General features: G+C 35.0%; 1 protein-coding gene and 1 non-coding gene across 7 annotated transcripts in view; both read right to left on the bottom strand.

The window, feature by feature from the left end:
• The window catches only part of EPS8 (epidermal growth factor receptor pathway substrate 8), a 167,416-nt gene that overhangs the window by 50,579 nt on the left and 99,243 nt on the right, over positions 1-17,594 (bottom strand). For all 6 annotated transcript variants that reach the window (XM_017945692.2, XM_031650312.1, XM_009180290.4 and 3 more), the window contains exons 2-5: positions 13,827-13,906; positions 12,204-12,280; positions 1,785-1,852; positions 177-338 (exon numbers count right to left, since the gene is read on the bottom strand). In XM_017945692.2, the coding sequence (XP_017801181.1) occupies positions 177-338; positions 1,785-1,852; positions 12,204-12,280; positions 13,827-13,885 (366 nt within the window). In that variant the 5' untranslated portion in view covers positions 13,886-13,906. The remainder of the gene's footprint in view (positions 1-176; positions 339-1,784; positions 1,853-12,203; positions 12,281-13,826; positions 13,907-17,594) is intronic.
• Positions 2,637-2,740, bottom strand: LOC116268996. Its single transcript, XR_004176322.1, has one exon. It is a non-coding gene; the product is annotated as a U6 spliceosomal RNA (small nuclear RNA).

Here is a 17,594-nt window from a genome sequence, read left to right on the forward strand (position 1 = left end):
AGCCGCTCCGGAGGCTGAGGCAGGAGAATGGCATGAACCCGGGAGGCGGAGCTTGCAGTGAGCTGAGATCCGGCCACTGCACTCCAGCCTGGGCGACAGAGCAAGACTCCGTCTCAAAAAAAAAAAAAAAAAAAAAAAAAAAAGAAAATAAAATAGTATAAATTTTACACACTTGCCTTTGATTCTAAATCAATTAGGCTCACAGCTCTGTCATCCACTTGAAGAATCATATCTTGAGTCCACACTTTGCCCTTGGCATCAAGCAATTTCAACTTCCTTATTCCATCATCAACAGTGATCATAGCATCTTTCCGATCCAGGATAAATGTAGTCAAGTGCTTACGATTGGCAAAAAGGAAAAAGATTTATAACAGATACAAATACATACAACCTCTTACATTTCCAATACATTTTCCAAAAGAAAATCAAATTAACCTGAGGTCAGCTAGCAGAGAACGACAAACATAAAGTGCTCTTAAAACTTCATGACTATTTTAACGAGAGAATAAAGCCAAGCAGGGATTTTTGGGTTTTTTTTGAATAGAAGAAATGGTGTTTTGACTCATAAGATACCTAAATCTGTTTCATACTGAGCCATGTTGAACTACATAAACATGATATTAAAACAACTTCTTAACAGCTTAAATAATATTCTCTTTAAGTATACTTTTCCCTATTTTATACTCTATTATGGTTATTTAAATGCTGAACCTAGCAGCATTTAAACAGCAGGCTATCTGTATGGGAGCTTTAAAACTATGGACACTGGGTCATATGGTACATCTAGTTCTAGATCCTTGAGGAATCGCCATACTGTTTTCCATAATGGTTGAACTAGTTTACAATCCCACCAACAGTGTAAAAGTGTTCCTATTTCTCCACATCCTCTCCAGCACCTGTTGTTTCCTGACTTTTTAATGATCGCCATTCTAACTGGTGTGAGATGGTATCTCATTTTGGTTTTGATTTGCATTTCTCTGATGGCCAGTGGAGGGATTGCATTGGGAGTTATACCTGATGTAAATGACGAGTTGATGGGTGCAGCACACCAACAAGGCACAAGTATACATATGTAACAAACCTGCACGTTATGCACATGTACCCTACAACTTACAGTATAATAATAATAAATAAATTAAAAAAAAAAAAAAAAAAACTATGGACACTGATTGTAGCAACAGCACAATTCTAGCCTACAGGAGCTGTCAAACTATTCAAACCACCAAAACCACTTACTGAAACAAAACTGTTTAAATTTGATTAAGCATGCTTGAGATAGGTAGAAAACTGGAAATAAGAGCAATTTAAAAATTACTTCTCTGCTTAAATATTTTCTATTATAAGCAGAGGTTATCTAGATAAATTCCAACCAAGAGCAAATATCTTAAAAGAGAGCCAAAACTTAAAAATAACCCTTATTTAACTAGAACTAGTAATAACTTTCGTTAAACTAGAAACTAAACTGCTCACTGAAACTGTCAAAGGCTTAATTTCGAGAAGATTCTACAGTACAAAGTAGAAGCCATTATCCTTTTTTAAATGAAATAAGACTGGCAATGATAAATGAGTAGTAGTTATGATTTTAAATCATTCTTTATGAAAACAGACCACAGACTAACAAGATATTTTACATGTAACATCTGTTTTAAAAAACCTAAACAAAAAGGTCAGTGCAACTTAAAATACATCATAAGAATGAAATAAAACCGAATTCTGATTTAACTTCCAACGTTTATGTTCCTCAAGTGTCACTCTAAATACTAGCAAATGCCAAAGCATCTTACTTCAACACGGTATTGAGATATATCTGACACACTGCTGATACTGTCCCGTGCATAATTCTTCCTTTGTTCTGAAAGAGAAATTGAAAAAGCCATGATTTGTCGCCTAATAAGCTGAAGTTCATATTATTGGTATCATGTGGCTATCTCTAAAACTAGTCTATCTCACGTATAAATACAGTAGCTGACAAGTTGCCATTGTGTGGTATATCTGAAAACACTCATTATTCGCAGTAAATCTAAAAACCACAAGAACGTCTAAATAATAGGCAAGAACAATTTGATCCACTATATGTTTTTAGAATTCCAAAGGTTAACAAGATTATAAATACTATAAGAAAAAAAGTTATTTCCTCTAAAGGTTTTTTTAATCAGTCAGGGACCTACTGTTTTGACAAATCAATTACAACTGGCTTACAAATTTCATCTGTTACTGCACTGATAGCAAAATATAATTGCAAATATTGTCATAGATACTGTATTATATGAGTTAGACTACATTATTAAAATCATAGACACTACAAGAAACAACTTCTTTTGCAGTATCCAAACTGGGATAGTGTTAGAGGAGATTTAAAACATGATTCAATCACATGGCTTGCCATTACATATCAACAGTTTTCACACATCTACAGAACACACAAATGTGATACTTAGAATCATAAATATAAGTTGATAGGAAAAATGAGAAAGTCAGGTAGAAAGTTATTGCACCAAACTACTTAAAAAGCAAAAAGAAACCTTTAATTTTCTTTTCTGAAATGCTGCAAAACCAAAAACTAACATTAAAATATAAAAAGAATGTTGGCAATATTTGGCATTTGTTACTGTCTTTTTAAAATTTGTATTATTTTTTAAAATATGGAACACTTCATGAATTTGCATGCCATCCCTGCACAGAGGCCACGCTAATCTCTGTATCATTCCAATTTTAGTATACGTGCTGCCAAAGTGAGCACTATTTGTTGCTTTCTAAGCAAGCAACTTGCTTATTTGTAAATTCAGAGTTGCCCTGTTTCTTCTAAACAGAATGCTATGATGAAAAACAACTTTGAGAGGAAACTGTCAGATTTGTTCTCCCAGCTTCAGCTGTGTCACTAAGTAGGAAACTAAATTTGGGCAAGACACTTAATACCCTGGGCCTCAGCACCCTTACTGTAAAATAAAAGGGTTAAACAAGGTCAAACCTACAGGCCTTTAAGGATTTAACATTCTGACATACAGATATGCCTTAGCTTCCCCAACAACCTGTTTTCTTTGTAAATGTAAACCTATTTATTTTAGTTAATATAGTTATTCCATAACAGATAAGTTGTTTGGAAAGTTCTGCTGAACATAAAAGCTGAGCAAGTACAAAAATATAAAGTGCATAATGTACATATGCAGACTCAGAACGTTAACACAGAATTTTAAGAAAACTTAATAAATTTTCGTTTTACAACACATATGAAAAGTAACTTTTCATTTATATTTACTTGTACAATTTAGATTAAAATCTCCATATCCTTGTATCAATATTACTCTGATACTCCAATACATTCCATTTTTGCTTTTGCAGCATTAAAATTACTTAATAAAAACAGAAGCACTACAAAATTCACTCTCTGCTACCTTTCTTTTTTTGTTTGGATGATGACCTGAGGAAGTATGATCCATCTGGTCCTACCAAAATAATGGCATCAAAATGAAAGATCTGGTTTCACCTAAAATTTTCTCTCCCAATATAACAAAACATAAACCTTCACTTACATGACTGTATTCTATATATTTTTAAAAAGTGAACGACCATGATTTTTCTGATTAGCTGTTGCGGATTAATCAGTGTGAGATATTAACGCATGGATAATTGTCCTTGCGACAGCCGTTACGACTCTTGTAATACAATATATAATTCAGGAATATATTTCACAAAACCACACCTAGAAACAATCACTATTTCAGAGTCCCTGGTTCACCATATTCTAACACAACTGTCCATGACATTCACAGCAGGAGCTCTGCTTGTTTTCATCTGACCTTAGGACAGTAAAAGAAATGGCAGTGGTTGCCATGACACCCAGTCATGATATGGGAACTCCTGGATGTTCAAATGCTTGTCTTTTGGGTAATTTATTGGCAAATACAACAGCTGAAGATCTGAAACACTGTGTTTCTATTTAGATATTCTCATTATGAAGTATTAAGAATTTATCCCTGACCTCCCGATTTCCTAGCATATAGCTTCCCAATCCCACAGAAACATAATTTACAAAAATGAAAAGAAAAACTATCTGACAGCATTTTTAAACAGTGTGACATTAACTGATCCCTCTGATTGCCTAGAAGATATGGTGTCATTTCTAATATTCCAAATTAAGAACCCACTTTAGGAATTCCTAAGCTGCTTTCTCTCCTATGTTGTACACTAAATAAGTTGTATAAGAAACTACCTTTTCAAGATCCTAAAAATGTATAAATGCCATAAAATGGATTTATAAATAAATTAGTAGTTCCAGTGATTTTTAAGTCAATCCATAAATAAAGGTTAATATTAACATTTTAATAGGCAATTTTGAAAGACATTTCCTAAAAGGCAATTATAATACATTTCTTTTTTATGAGAATCGTATATATTCACAAGAACTGGTATAAATAGTAATTAGGCTCCTAAGCTAGAAATCTCACCAAAGCCTTAAAACAGTATAAAAAGCCTAACCAAAATCTCTCAACACTACTCAAGATGAATCCTCTAATGAAATTCACCACTGTTGCTAACAGTGGTTCTTATCCTTGGCTGCATGTTAGAATGAACTTGATAAAACAGTGTGCAACTCATCTACTATATACTATCTCTTTAAGCAGAACATTTTCCTTTCCAAATTAAGAATGTAAATATGGTCAAATAGTATATTAAATAATAAATACATGAATACATGAATAAATATGGCAGTAGGGTTTTAGCTTTCTAGTAGTACAAGCTGCTCAACTCCCAACATAAGACTAAGTCTATTTCCCCTCCTATTCTGGCCCCTGCCTCTCCTTCTCTCTCAGAATCAATTAGAGGTAGGATGAAACTTACTTGCCTATAGAACCATTGGTTGTGTTTCACTATTTTGCCTATTAGCTTTTATGTTATGGTCCAGAATGCACAACTCCAAACAGACAGAATTGCATGAATTCAGTAACCAGTGATGAAAAATCTTTACATACAATTTTATTATACACTATTGCAAAAACTGATATTCAACTCCCAGATCAGAAATACTAAATTTAGGTTTCATTTAATTTGTTAATTAGTTGAACTACAAGTATAAAAAGCATCCAGGTCTTGGTATTTATACTTAATTCCCCTTTACCTGCATTGCTGTTTACGCATAATATAACATTTGAAACGGCTAATATTCAGAGATACAGCTAATATTTAGAATTTTTGTTCTCTTTCTCTGAAAACAAAAATGTTCCTTAGAGAGTAAGGATTTGGCCACTAGCAAGAAAAAAGTAACATAAAAGCAGCTGCTGAGTACTCCTCTCTCTAAATAAAACAATGGGCTAAACTCATATTACTTTACACTTACGAAAACTTTCAACCACAGTAAAGGAGAATTCCTTTCCCAGTATCTTAGTGTCTAAGTGTATTTATTTCGTAGAGGAGAGGTGCTTAATGGGAATCAGTGGTGAGCACTGAGTGATAATTACAAGCTCTCAATATCAGGCAACTACAATCACAGTTTGACGAATGAGTATCTGAACCAAGATACCATTATGAAAAATAAACAAAATCATTTCTTTAAAACTACATTATTTAAGAAGTAATTTTATTGGCCTGTTCAACAAATTATTAAAACGGCTTATTCCATGAGGTAAAAAAGGAGTTTTAAAATTTTCAGCTAAGTTGGGAAAACTGCCAAACTTTTTGAGTCAATTGCTCTGCCACATTCTATCAAGCTGAATTTTTGACTCAAACATTTAGCTCAATTTCCTAATACTATTTAATGAATTAGAAGCCATTTACATCTTAAGAATTAAAAAAAAAAAATTGTTCTGTTAAAAAAATAAAAAAGATTTCAATGTTTTCTCTAAGTAAAATACATACTGTAAATAATAAGGATGGGCAAAAGAGAAACAGATTTTCACTCTTAAGTGCTACTTGAATGTGTAAGAAGTTGCTTGGGCTTTAATTATAACAATTAAACAGAGAGACTAGCTCCAAACCAAGATCAGGAGATAGAGAGACACACGAAGAGAAAGAAAGCTAGGTATGAAAAGGACAACATATGGAATGGATATGTGTTAAGAAAAATTCAGGAACACTGCTACAAGACAGTTGAATCAAGCACTGTGTAGAACTAAAGTTTATAGTAAACCCAATTATACAGAAATTCACCATGCAGTTTATAGGTTACTTATACTCAATTCTTACCAACACCTCCTTGAGAAGAAAAAACAAAGATGGAAAAACACAAATATATTTTCCTACTTGTTAACATCACAAAGCAATTTAAACTTAAGGTTAAAATAAGACTTAAGGCCAGGCGTGGTGGCTCACACCTGTAATCCCAGTATTTGGGAGGCCCAGGTAGGCAGATCACTTGAGGTCAGGAGTTCAAGACCAGCCTGGCCAACACGGCGAAAGGCTGTCTCTACTAAAAATACCAAAATTAGCCAGGTGTGGTGGCACATGCCTACAATTTCAGCTACTCAGGAGGCTGAGGCAGGAGAATTACTTGAACTAGGATGTGGAGATTGCAGTCAGCTGAAATTGTGCCACAGCACTCCAGCCTGGGTAACAGAGCGAGACCCTATCTCAAAAAATAAAAATAAAAATAAAATGAGACTTAAAAGAGTATCTTTCTATCATACTGACCCAATATTATGTGTCCTCCCGATAATAAAATCTCAAAGTTAACTGTAGGTGTTGGTAATGACAACAAAATATCGCTAATTGGTAATTCAATGAAATGAGTTTTCTAGAGACAAAATGACTTTAAGCAGTTGGTAATTCATGAAATGATCACATTCCAAATTAAGCAATATCTAATTTAAAGAGAAGTTACCGTTCTAGGAAGTCCAGCTATTTAGAACATAGCATAATACCCACACTTAAATAAATGAAGTCCTCTGTTTGTTGGAGATGTCACCATGTCTATACATTAACACGTGCATATTTTGACATACAGACTCTAGTGGAAAAGACACTCTCGGCTGGGCACAGTGGCTCACACCTATAATCCCAGCACTTTGGGAGACGGAGGCAGGCAGATCACGAGGTCGGGAGATCGAGACCATCTTGGCTAACATAGTGAAACCCCGTCTCTACTAAAAATACAAAAAAATTAGCCAGGCATGGTGGTGGGCGCCTGTAGTCCCAGCTACTCGGGAGGCTGAGGCAGGAGAATGGCGTGAACCCAGGAAGCAGAGATTGCAGTGAGCCGAGATCGCGTCACTGCACTCCAGCCTGGGCGACAGAGCAAGACTCCGTCTCAAAAAAAAAAAAAAAAAAAAAAAGACTCTCAAGTCCCCACTTAGAACCTATTTACTAAGAACATTTTTTATGTAGTTTCCCAGCCCATAGATATCAGAAGCCACGCTAGAAGCTCACATGTTATAACAACATGGAAAAGGGACAGGCTTGAGACCCAGTCACATGGAAAAAGCAGCCCTAAATATTCAAAAGGGAGATGAATCCGAATGATTTGGTGTGAAGGTAAGGAATGCAGCCCCTGAGTTTCACAGTGCATAAGCTAATGTGCACACACATGATCCTTTGTCACCAAGAAGATCATGTACCAAGAAGATCTGGCACCAACCGCTGTCAGACCCAAGGGAAGGGAGTATTTAATATACTTTCCAGGTATTTCCCTTAAGAACAATTTTAAATTTTAGTGCTTAAAGGCTTTGACAGATAGCCTAGCTGGAAAAAATCATAAAATTTCCAGTATTCTGATAACAGTAGCTAAATAAAATGTTACTGTTATGAGATAACTGGAGGAGAGAGAAATTAACATTTATCTTCCTAAGGAAGTGTTATGGTGTCAGGGACGATAATGATGCAGAGTCTTTCACATGCTGGCTCAAAAATTTCTTGTATGATAATTTAAAAATGTCAAAATTGAGTTATTAAAATTGCTCCATATTTTCACTATTTTCCTTGAATAAATTAATATGTTCTCAAGCAAATTTATTGTCATATACAAGCATAGTTCACAATACATTTATACCACTTATAAAAAATATTTCTAGAACATTATAGGGAGTGAATATGGAATATAGGTTTTAAAATATATAATGAAAGTCACCTCTTGATTCTGTCAAAATATCACTATAATGAATTGTCTAACATTTGGAGGTAATATCAAAATATTAAATTTGAGAATCTTGATGAATCTGAGGACCCGGGACAGAAAGTGACTCTCCAGTACCACTCCCCATTTCCATGATGGCGTCATTACTTCTGTTTTCTCATATAAACTTACCACAGAGTTATTATCGTTTTTATTTTATACATGAGGAAACTGGGGTCAATCATTTGTGCAAAACAGCAGTCATTTGGTAGCAGTACCATGATTCAGATCCTCTGGCCTCCAAAACCCCTGCTGCCTTTCTGAGCACATTCAGTGGAAGCAATCCGGGTGGCCCGTTATGGTGTCAGACCTGAAAAGTGTTCTCATGAAAAACTGTACATGAAACTTCAGATAAAGTAGCTAGACTGTGGTCAGTGCGTAAAAAACAGTGTGAACATTCATGTTCCAGTGCACAGGACAGTATCCTCCTATTACAAAGATGTTCATGAAGGCAAATTAATTCTTGGAAGATGATTTCAACTCATTTAAAATTGTAAAAGGATAAATTTTACATAAGATGCATAAACTGTGAGAAAACAAACTATATCACAAATCTCTTTACTAAATTTCCAGTTAAGAAGAGACACTGCCAGCACACACGGTTTAAGTTGCAGATGTGGTTTCCTTCCTCTTTGTGTAATACCCACCACTGTCTCTCAACACACCACACAAAACACACAAATAGTGCCTTCCCTCTGAGAGTTCTCAGAAAATGCCTGTGGAATGAATGGACAGATGGATGAATGACAAGGGAGAAATATGTTCATGTTTTGAAGATACATATAATCTCTTCTGGGTGACAAAGGATCGTGTGTGTGCACATTAGCTTATGTGCTGTGAAACTCCGGGGCTGCATTCCTTACCTTTACACTACATCATTCAGATTCATCTCCCTTCTGAATATTTAGGGCTGCCTTTTCCATGTGGCCGGGTCTCAAGCCTGTCTCTTTTTCATGTTGTTATAATATGCGTACTTCTAGCATGTGACAATAGATGCTATATATAAGTTAAAACTATGCAGACTAGGATGCTAAACATTCCCAAAGCTACCTAAAAAAAACTTCAACTAGAATCTGTTTATTGCAAAGCTATCTTCAAAACATGAACATATTTCTACCTTGTCATTCATCCATCTGTCCATTCATTCCATAGGCTTTTTCTGAGAACTCTCAAAGGGAAGGTAACTATGTGTATGTCTTTGTGCAGTGTGTTGAGAGACAGTGGTGGGTATTAGAAACAAAGAGGAAAGAAACCACATCTGCAACTTAAAGCCATCTTACTTCTAAGCCCAATCCATTGCTAAGACTTATTTCCTCCCTATAAATGCTTCTTGGATTTGCCCCTTTCTATCCATTTCTTTCTATCTCGTTTTACGTATACACTGTTCATTTTCATTATAGTCTACAAAATTGTTACATTGTAATCAAGTTCTAAGTTATGTGACTTTGACAATCATCTAACTTGAAAAGGAGGCCTCACTTTGCTTTATATGTAAAAGGAGGGAAATAAAATTTACTGCTTAAAAGCTAATGATTTTCCAGGCTGGTCTCGAACTCCTGACCTCAAGTAATCCACCCACCCTGGCCTCCCAAAGTGCTGGCATCACAGGCGTGAGCAACCCCGTCTCTACTAGAAATACAAAAATTAGCCAGATGTGGTGGCACGGGTCTATAGTCCCTGCTACTCTGGATGCTGAGGCAAGAGAACTGCTTGAACCCAGGAGGCAGAGGTTGCAGTGAGCCGATATCATGCCAATGCACTCCAGCCTGGGCAACAAAGCGAGACTCTGTCTCCAAAAAATAAAATAAAATAAAATAAAAGTAAGAGTTTTCAATCCTTGGATCTAAGATTTTATACAGTTGCTTCTAATACAATATAAACATTAAAATTTACAGGTGAGTTCTATATTCTATTCTTATTTCTTTCTTAGCTCTCTGAAATTAGATTTTAGATCTGTGGTATTTGTGAGAGGATTAATACTCTTTCTCCTTATTAAAATCTTTAGGCTATTATTAGGTGTCTAATTTGCCATATTACTTATATCTCTGATTCACTTATTTCCATGCATAGTCATCAAATTCATCCTCGATATTACTACCAGAGTGAGCCAGAGCAACTCTGACCTATTACTATCCTGATTAAAACACATCAAAGGCTGCTCATTCATTGTAAACAATGCCTAAATTCCTTAGTATAATTCTTCCCAATGTGGTCTATGTTCACTTTTTCAATCTTATTTCCCAATGCACCACCATGCACTCTCCAGTTAACACCAAATTGCTTGCATCTCATTAATTCATTACACTCATTCTGCAAGTATTTCTGAGCATAAATTATATATTAGCCACTATGCCAAAAAGCACAGGGAATCCTGAAGTGAACAAAACAAATATGGGCCACCTTCACAGCCTTGACAGTCCCGCTTAAAAGGGTTTCATACTGTCTGTAGCATCCTCTGGCCCCTGAAATGCCGAAGAACACAATATAACTTTCACAGCTCAGCTCAAGGCTCAATTCCCCCATTAAATCCTTTCAGACCAACCCTCACCATTGCACCTCATACACACTACCATCTAAGCACATTTAGCCCTTTATTATAACAATGTGTTTACTAGTCTATTGCACCAAAATGGCACACAGGCAACAGCCATCTCTTAGTCATCTTTGAAATGAATGAAAGTACACAGAAATAAAGACTATGAAGATCATGGCATAACATACTTAATAAATACTGTACTTAATAAATATCTGTCTTCAAATGAAAGGCTGAAAGAATATATTTTATTCTTATCAAAAAAATATTTTTCCTGTTATCTTCAAGTTATTCTCCAGACTATAAGTCCCTTAAAGTCAGGGGTCATATATTTTTGGTCCTGTTCTGTACACATATTAATGACAAAATATTTATTGAATACATTCTCTAGATCTACAATTCATAGCTATTAGACCACGGTAAGAATGTCACAATACTTAATAAACTGAAACCAACAATAATCAGATTAATAAGGCTATAAAAAGTATAGGCATGTATGGTATTAAATCCATTTTATGAAGGTCTGATTTCAGTGATAATGCCAATTCACTAAAACTATAGGTGGAAAAACAATCACAAAACCTTAGAATTGTTTATTCTTACAACAGCCAAGAAGCTGTAGATCTAGATAATGTAAAAAAGAATTCCACAATTTAGAAAATGCTGTTGGTTCCTATAGTACATAATAACAATAATATCAACAATAATAATAGCAAACACATACAGCATTTTCTGCTTGCCAAGAACAGTTCTAAGTATTTTGCATGTACTAACTTATTTAACGCTCATTTCAACCCTATGAGATACCCTCATTACACAGATAAGCAAAATTAGGCACATACAGGTAAATTAATTTGCCCAAGATCATTCAGATAATAAATAACTGAATTTGAACCTAGGAAGTCTGGTTCCAGAGTCTTTGCTATTAACCTGAGTATTATTCTCATTCTTTATTGTTAGTGGCCATCCAGACCCTATACAAATACATGCCATCCTAAACATATGTGGTAAATTTCAGGAGTCCTCGACTTTTTGTTACTTATGACTTCCATTTTATATCTGAAGTGTAAAAACATAGTATGTATATGTGAGACAATCCAGAGAGGGCGCTGAGAGTAAGATCAGGGAAAAAGCGTAATTATTTTGCAGTGCATAAAGAAATTATATAACAGCTATTAGACATACTGTAATAATACCCCCCAAAATTCAAGAGCTACGAGGAAAAAGTTCTGTCACCTGTCAGCCCACCACCAACTAGATCAGTCACAAAGATCAACAAACATTATTACAAGTAATAAACGGGAAAAGCCACCTAGGGCATTGGTGCCATGCATAGGACTTCTGAAAGCACTGCAATACATTTCATCTGTAGTTCTAAAATGTATAACAGAAAGCAGAGTTCATAGCTTTGGTAGTTTTTATAAAAACTCTTCTTTAAAATAATCCTTATTTAGCTGTCACCACCTCATTCCAAACAATATTAAGTGTGTGGGTTCAAACCATGAGTTTGAAAATGTAATTTGTAAAAAGTGGTTAGAAACAGAATTATACCCTATCAAATAAACCTACCATAAAGGGCCTTCGCACTCGTTTTTGAACCATGTTCTCTGTCCATCTGGGAAAAGGTAGGTGATGATCCGTAGCCACTGTAATAATTTTAAAAAAAAGGTCATTGTGTTGGGTTAGAGTCCAATATAAGTAATAGAAGCTCAACTAGAAAACAAAAATTCCAATGCACTATAATCACCATGTGTTTAAAAGAACATACTGATGGCTGGGTACGGTGGCTCACGCCTGTAATCCCAGCACTTTGGGAGGCCGAAGCGGGCAGATCACTCGAGGTCAGGAGTTCGTGACCAACCTGACCAACATGGGGAAGCCCGGACTCTACTGTAAATACAGAATTAGCTGGGAGTGGTGGCACATGCCTGTAGTTCCAGCTACTTGGGAGGCTGAAGCAGAAGAATCGCTTGAACCCGGGAGGTGGAAGTTGCAGTGAGCCGAGATGGTGCCACTGCACTCCAGCCTGCGAAAGAGCAAGACTGTCTCAAAAACAAAAAAAGAAAAAAAAATTAGCTAGGCATGGTGGCAGGCACCTGTAATCCCAGCTATGCAGGGGGCTGTCTAACCTCTTGTTACTAATATGCTATGTGAAATAAATAGTGCTTTATTTGAATTTTATTCATCTTTTCAGTAAACATTTTTTTAAGACCGCAAACCTAGAAGAATGAGGAGTATGAGAGGGGGAAAGAGGGTGCTGTCAATAAAACAAGTACATAAAATAATTATAATAGAATGTGATACCTGGGTAAAACTAATAGATATGACATGTATATTCAAAGAAGGGCTAACTCTTTATCAACATATCTAAGAAAACTTTACTACCGTATTGATACAAGCAGAATCTAAATGAATGGAAAGAAGCTCTATAAACAGGCAGAGAATCAAGTGAGGAAAAGGTATGTGGAACTGACTCAAGAAATAGCACAGTGTCTGTGGAAAGATGCCGTTAATGTAACATTTCCAGAACAGACAAAAGCCATGGCAAATTGAGGGCTTTCAGCATCACGATTCAGAATTACATTTTATTATATTCTCTCGAAACAGTAAATATTACTTGTTATGAAAAAATGATGAGTAAAATATATATCACAATGGCCGATGTCAAACAGTAACATTAATTGTAATATATAAGATTAAGTCAGGGTTATGATTTCAAGTTATACCTGGACCCACTGGAATTATTTTGTTAGTTTGCCTGATCTTTTCTAGTTTTACGCAATGGTAAATAATTTGATTAGTTTATACTAAATGACATTTAACCCTTCTCAAATGCCAATATTTTACAAATAACAATAACAGAATGCACCACAGAAATTCAAAGTTTTGAAATAGATTATATATTCCTCCATGAAAAGCAATAATACATAAAGTACTAGAATGAAACATCTTCCAAGTGTGAGATCAATATCATTATCATGAGGCTATTTGCTTTACCATCTTATTCTGATCAGACATAGTAAACTTTCAATGATAACATGTATTGTAACAAAGATATTACATATTAATAAGGAATGAACTACTGAACTACACAACAAAATAAAAGTAATCTTTTCACTAAAAATATAAAGCAATTAAAATCACCAAATCAAATCCCCCCAAAACATATTAAATATAAACCTTTCAACTTACTTCATCTGAGATGGGTACATTCCAAAACTACTGGGATGATTAGAAATATGACCATTCATTGTGTCTTTCACTCGTGTGTTCTAAAAAAAGGAATACACATAGATTAAAGGCAATAAAAAGGTCAAGACATCTCAGTTTCAAAACTTATTCATTCAACAAATATGTGTTGCTGCAGGAATTATAGTAGAAATACAAAGATAAAGATCTCCACCCTCAAAGAGCTCAGGCCCCAGAGGTATAGATGAACATTTAAACAAAGATCCGACTGGCATTTAAAATTAATATGTTAAAATTGTAAGCCAATTTAGGTGAACAAAAGAAAAATCTAAAATATAGTTCTGAGTCCTCAAAGCATACAGACATAATTCTACATTCTGCCCAAACTCATAATCAACTATCACTTTTATGAGATGTTATTTTGTTTACTGTTCCATTATAAAAGTAATAGAAACTCATTTAATTTTAAAAGTTGAGAAATACAGAAAAGTACAAAAGCAAAAAGTATCACCCAGAGTCCTATCATTAACAACCAGGTAACAGTTACCTTGCAGTCTTTTTGCCTACAAGTGGTTTTCTTTCCTCCCTTCCTTCTTTTATTTCTTCTTTCCTTCAAAGCACATTTGACAACATGTGCTTTGTCAAACGCACAAATGCACATGGATATATCTTTTCTCAAGAAAGTTTTCATTCACACGCTTCTTTTACTTTTCACAAGAAAATAACTTTAAAAATCAATACCAGATGTTTAACCTCAAAAATCATTTTTAAATCTATTTTACAGATTGAACAAACTTACTTCAAACAAGACAAATAATGAGTAAAATTTCCTCATTATCAAATGGAATGGCCTTTTCTTTCTTGTCGACAACATTGCTGTACCCAATTTATTTCTATTCACTCCTGGATATTTGGTCCTGTCCGGGTTTTGTGTCACTAAGCTATCCTGGATTCTGTCTTATTTTTCTGACTTTTGTCTTTTCAAATATATTATATTACTATGTCCTCTCAATAACTGTGAATTAGGCAGGACACAACCCAGCTTTGTGGGCCAAGGGGGTGAAAGCATGAAGAAATACTGATTATGAAGTTTCAGGTCCTGCGATGGATATTAGGACCACCAAAGTGAACCAAACAGACATGGTCCCAACTATAGGCCTACAGTCTAGTGGGGGGAAACAGATAATGAATAAATATAAAATTTTCAGTTGTACTTATTAATATTATTACAAAGGGAACATTCATCATAACATGGATGCATATAATAAGGGAACTTAACTCAGATTGGAAGAGCATAGAAAGCCTACATAAAGAAATAATATGCAAGATCTGGTCACTTTGAGTTAATTCTTTCTCATTCTTCAGGTCTCACTTCAATCACAGTGTCCTCAGGGGAAGATTTTACTGACCTTCCTGAATAGATAAGATCCCACTATCAGACACTCTCCACACTATAAACAATTTTTCAAAGCATTTATCACATTCATAACTTTTCCTTTACTTAAATTAATACTTGACTCTTCACTAAACTCTTAGCTCCCAAAAGGCATGAATTTTTGTTTGATGACTTCTGCTTTTCAAATAAGAAGAAGGGTACCAGGCACAGAATAGGTGTTCATTAAATATTTATTCAAAGAAAGAAAGAAGGAAATTCATGTTCCACTCTTCAAAGAGTTTATTGTGTTCTTAGGGAAACAAAGTTAATTCACGTAAAACAAATAGTAAGGAATTAAGTCCCAATGTATGTAGCTCTATTTTAAATCTGTTAGAAGTTCGGAGAGGGAAAAGGCCATGAAGACTGTCTTTACTTTCTGGAAGGACTGGGACTTGACCTAGTTCTTTAAAAATCGATAAGAATGGCCCTCAAAACACTGGAATTTAATTCAAGCTTCCCTATCCACTGCTTAAAAGCAAGTTTATAAATTAAGAAGCAAAGAAAGATTGGCTTCTGCCCTGTACATGCACTGTACTTATAAAATTACACGTATGTTACATTGCTGTGCTCCATTTTTGTTGTTTTCCTTCTTCAGTTTATGCTTAGATACCATCAGTGGTGTGCTGGTAAACCAATTCTCAGGGTGGGACAAGGCAGAGGGCCTGATTTGTAGTGCTTATTGATTTCCATGGTATAAATATTCCCACCATGGCCAATTTCAAGCAGTCAGTGGTTTAACAGCAGTTTACGAAATTCCTAAATCCTTCACAATTGGCTCTCATAAGCCTAAAGGATCCAACCACAGCACATCATTGCTACGTTCTATAATTTGGGCCAGAACAGAGGCCTGGAATAACATTATGGAACTAGAGATAGTTTGGAATTTTAACACTATTCCTGGCACTAATTGGGCTAGGAAAGTCAATTAAGCCTCTGTCTCAATGTTCTCGTGAGTAAAACAGAGATAATTCTTCGTCTTCTCAGCTCACAGTGCTAGTGTAAAGATGAAAGGAGACAGATGTGCAAGTTCCTTCCAAAACTGAAAAAAAGGAAGTGTTCTTTCAAAGCAAGCTGCTTCATTCAGTATATAAATTAAACCCCCAGGGTTTGTGCTGATTTTGATCTGGTTTGCATTTTAAAACCACAGCAGCTGGTTTTAATGAAAAGTGATAGCCACAGCATCTCATCTTTTCATGTTTAATTGTTCAAGACAATCAAATAAATGCATGGTCTCTGTTTTGTTTCAAAATAGTGATCTGTTAGAATAAGAGAACATTAGAAAAGGGGATAGAAAATGTCAATTTGCTAAATTAAATTTTAAATATAGAAACATTTTGTCATTTGGCAATCACAGGTTCACTTATCACGGTGGCTTATGCGGTAAATATGGAGGCTTTCAAATGTCCAATGTGAGCAATTGCAGTGTATACCATGCAAAAGAAACAATCGCAAATGTTTGTCTTTTTTTCCATTAGGCTTTTAAGACATATCCAGTTTATACCCATATACGCCATATACACAATTAAAAATAATGATCAACTCTAACTGAAAAATTAAGTGTCTATTTTTATACACTGTTAAAGCAACCTAAAAACTAAGGAGATAAAGGTTTTTTTTTTTTTTATCACTTTTAAGTTCAAAGATTCACAAATGCAGTTAATCACACTAACTACATAATTCTACTGAAAGTATACACTAACGCCATCATCATAGCTACCATCTACAGTTGGCTCTTGAACATCAGAAGGTGGGACTGCAGAGTCCACTTATAAGCAAATTTTCCTCCACTTCTGCTGTCCTGAGACAGCAAAATCGACCCCTCCACTTCCTCTCCCTCAGCCTACTCAACATGAAGACAGCAAGGATGAAGACCTTCATGATGATCCAACTCTAGCTCATGAATAGTGAACATATTTTCTCTTCCTTAAGATTTTATTTTCTCCAGCTTACTTTATTTTAGAATATATAACACATATACAAAATATGTTAATCACTGTTTACATTATCTTAGGTAGACAGTAGGCTATTAGTATATGTTTTAGAGGAGTCGAAGTTATACACAGATTTTCGACTGAGTGGGGGTCAGCACCCCTAATTCCTGTGTTTGCTCAAGGGTCAGCTATATTTGATTTTAAGTAACAGCATCAATTTCCTTATGAAAACACTTTTAGTAAGTCGTAGTTACTATGATTTTATCTTTATTTTCTACAGAAAATAAAATTCTTTGGCAATTAAAAGGATACAAATGATACATTTAAGATCTAAGTTAAGTGCATCAAAAATGTAACACACTATAATTTTCAAAAAGAAAAGAAGTGGAATGTATAAAAAATGAC

The sequence above is a fragment of the Papio anubis genome, chromosome 9 (genome assembly GCF_008728515.1).
Source record: "Papio anubis isolate 15944 chromosome 9, Panubis1.0, whole genome shotgun sequence".
Taxonomy (NCBI): Eukaryota; Metazoa; Chordata; class Mammalia; order Primates; family Cercopithecidae; genus Papio; species Papio anubis.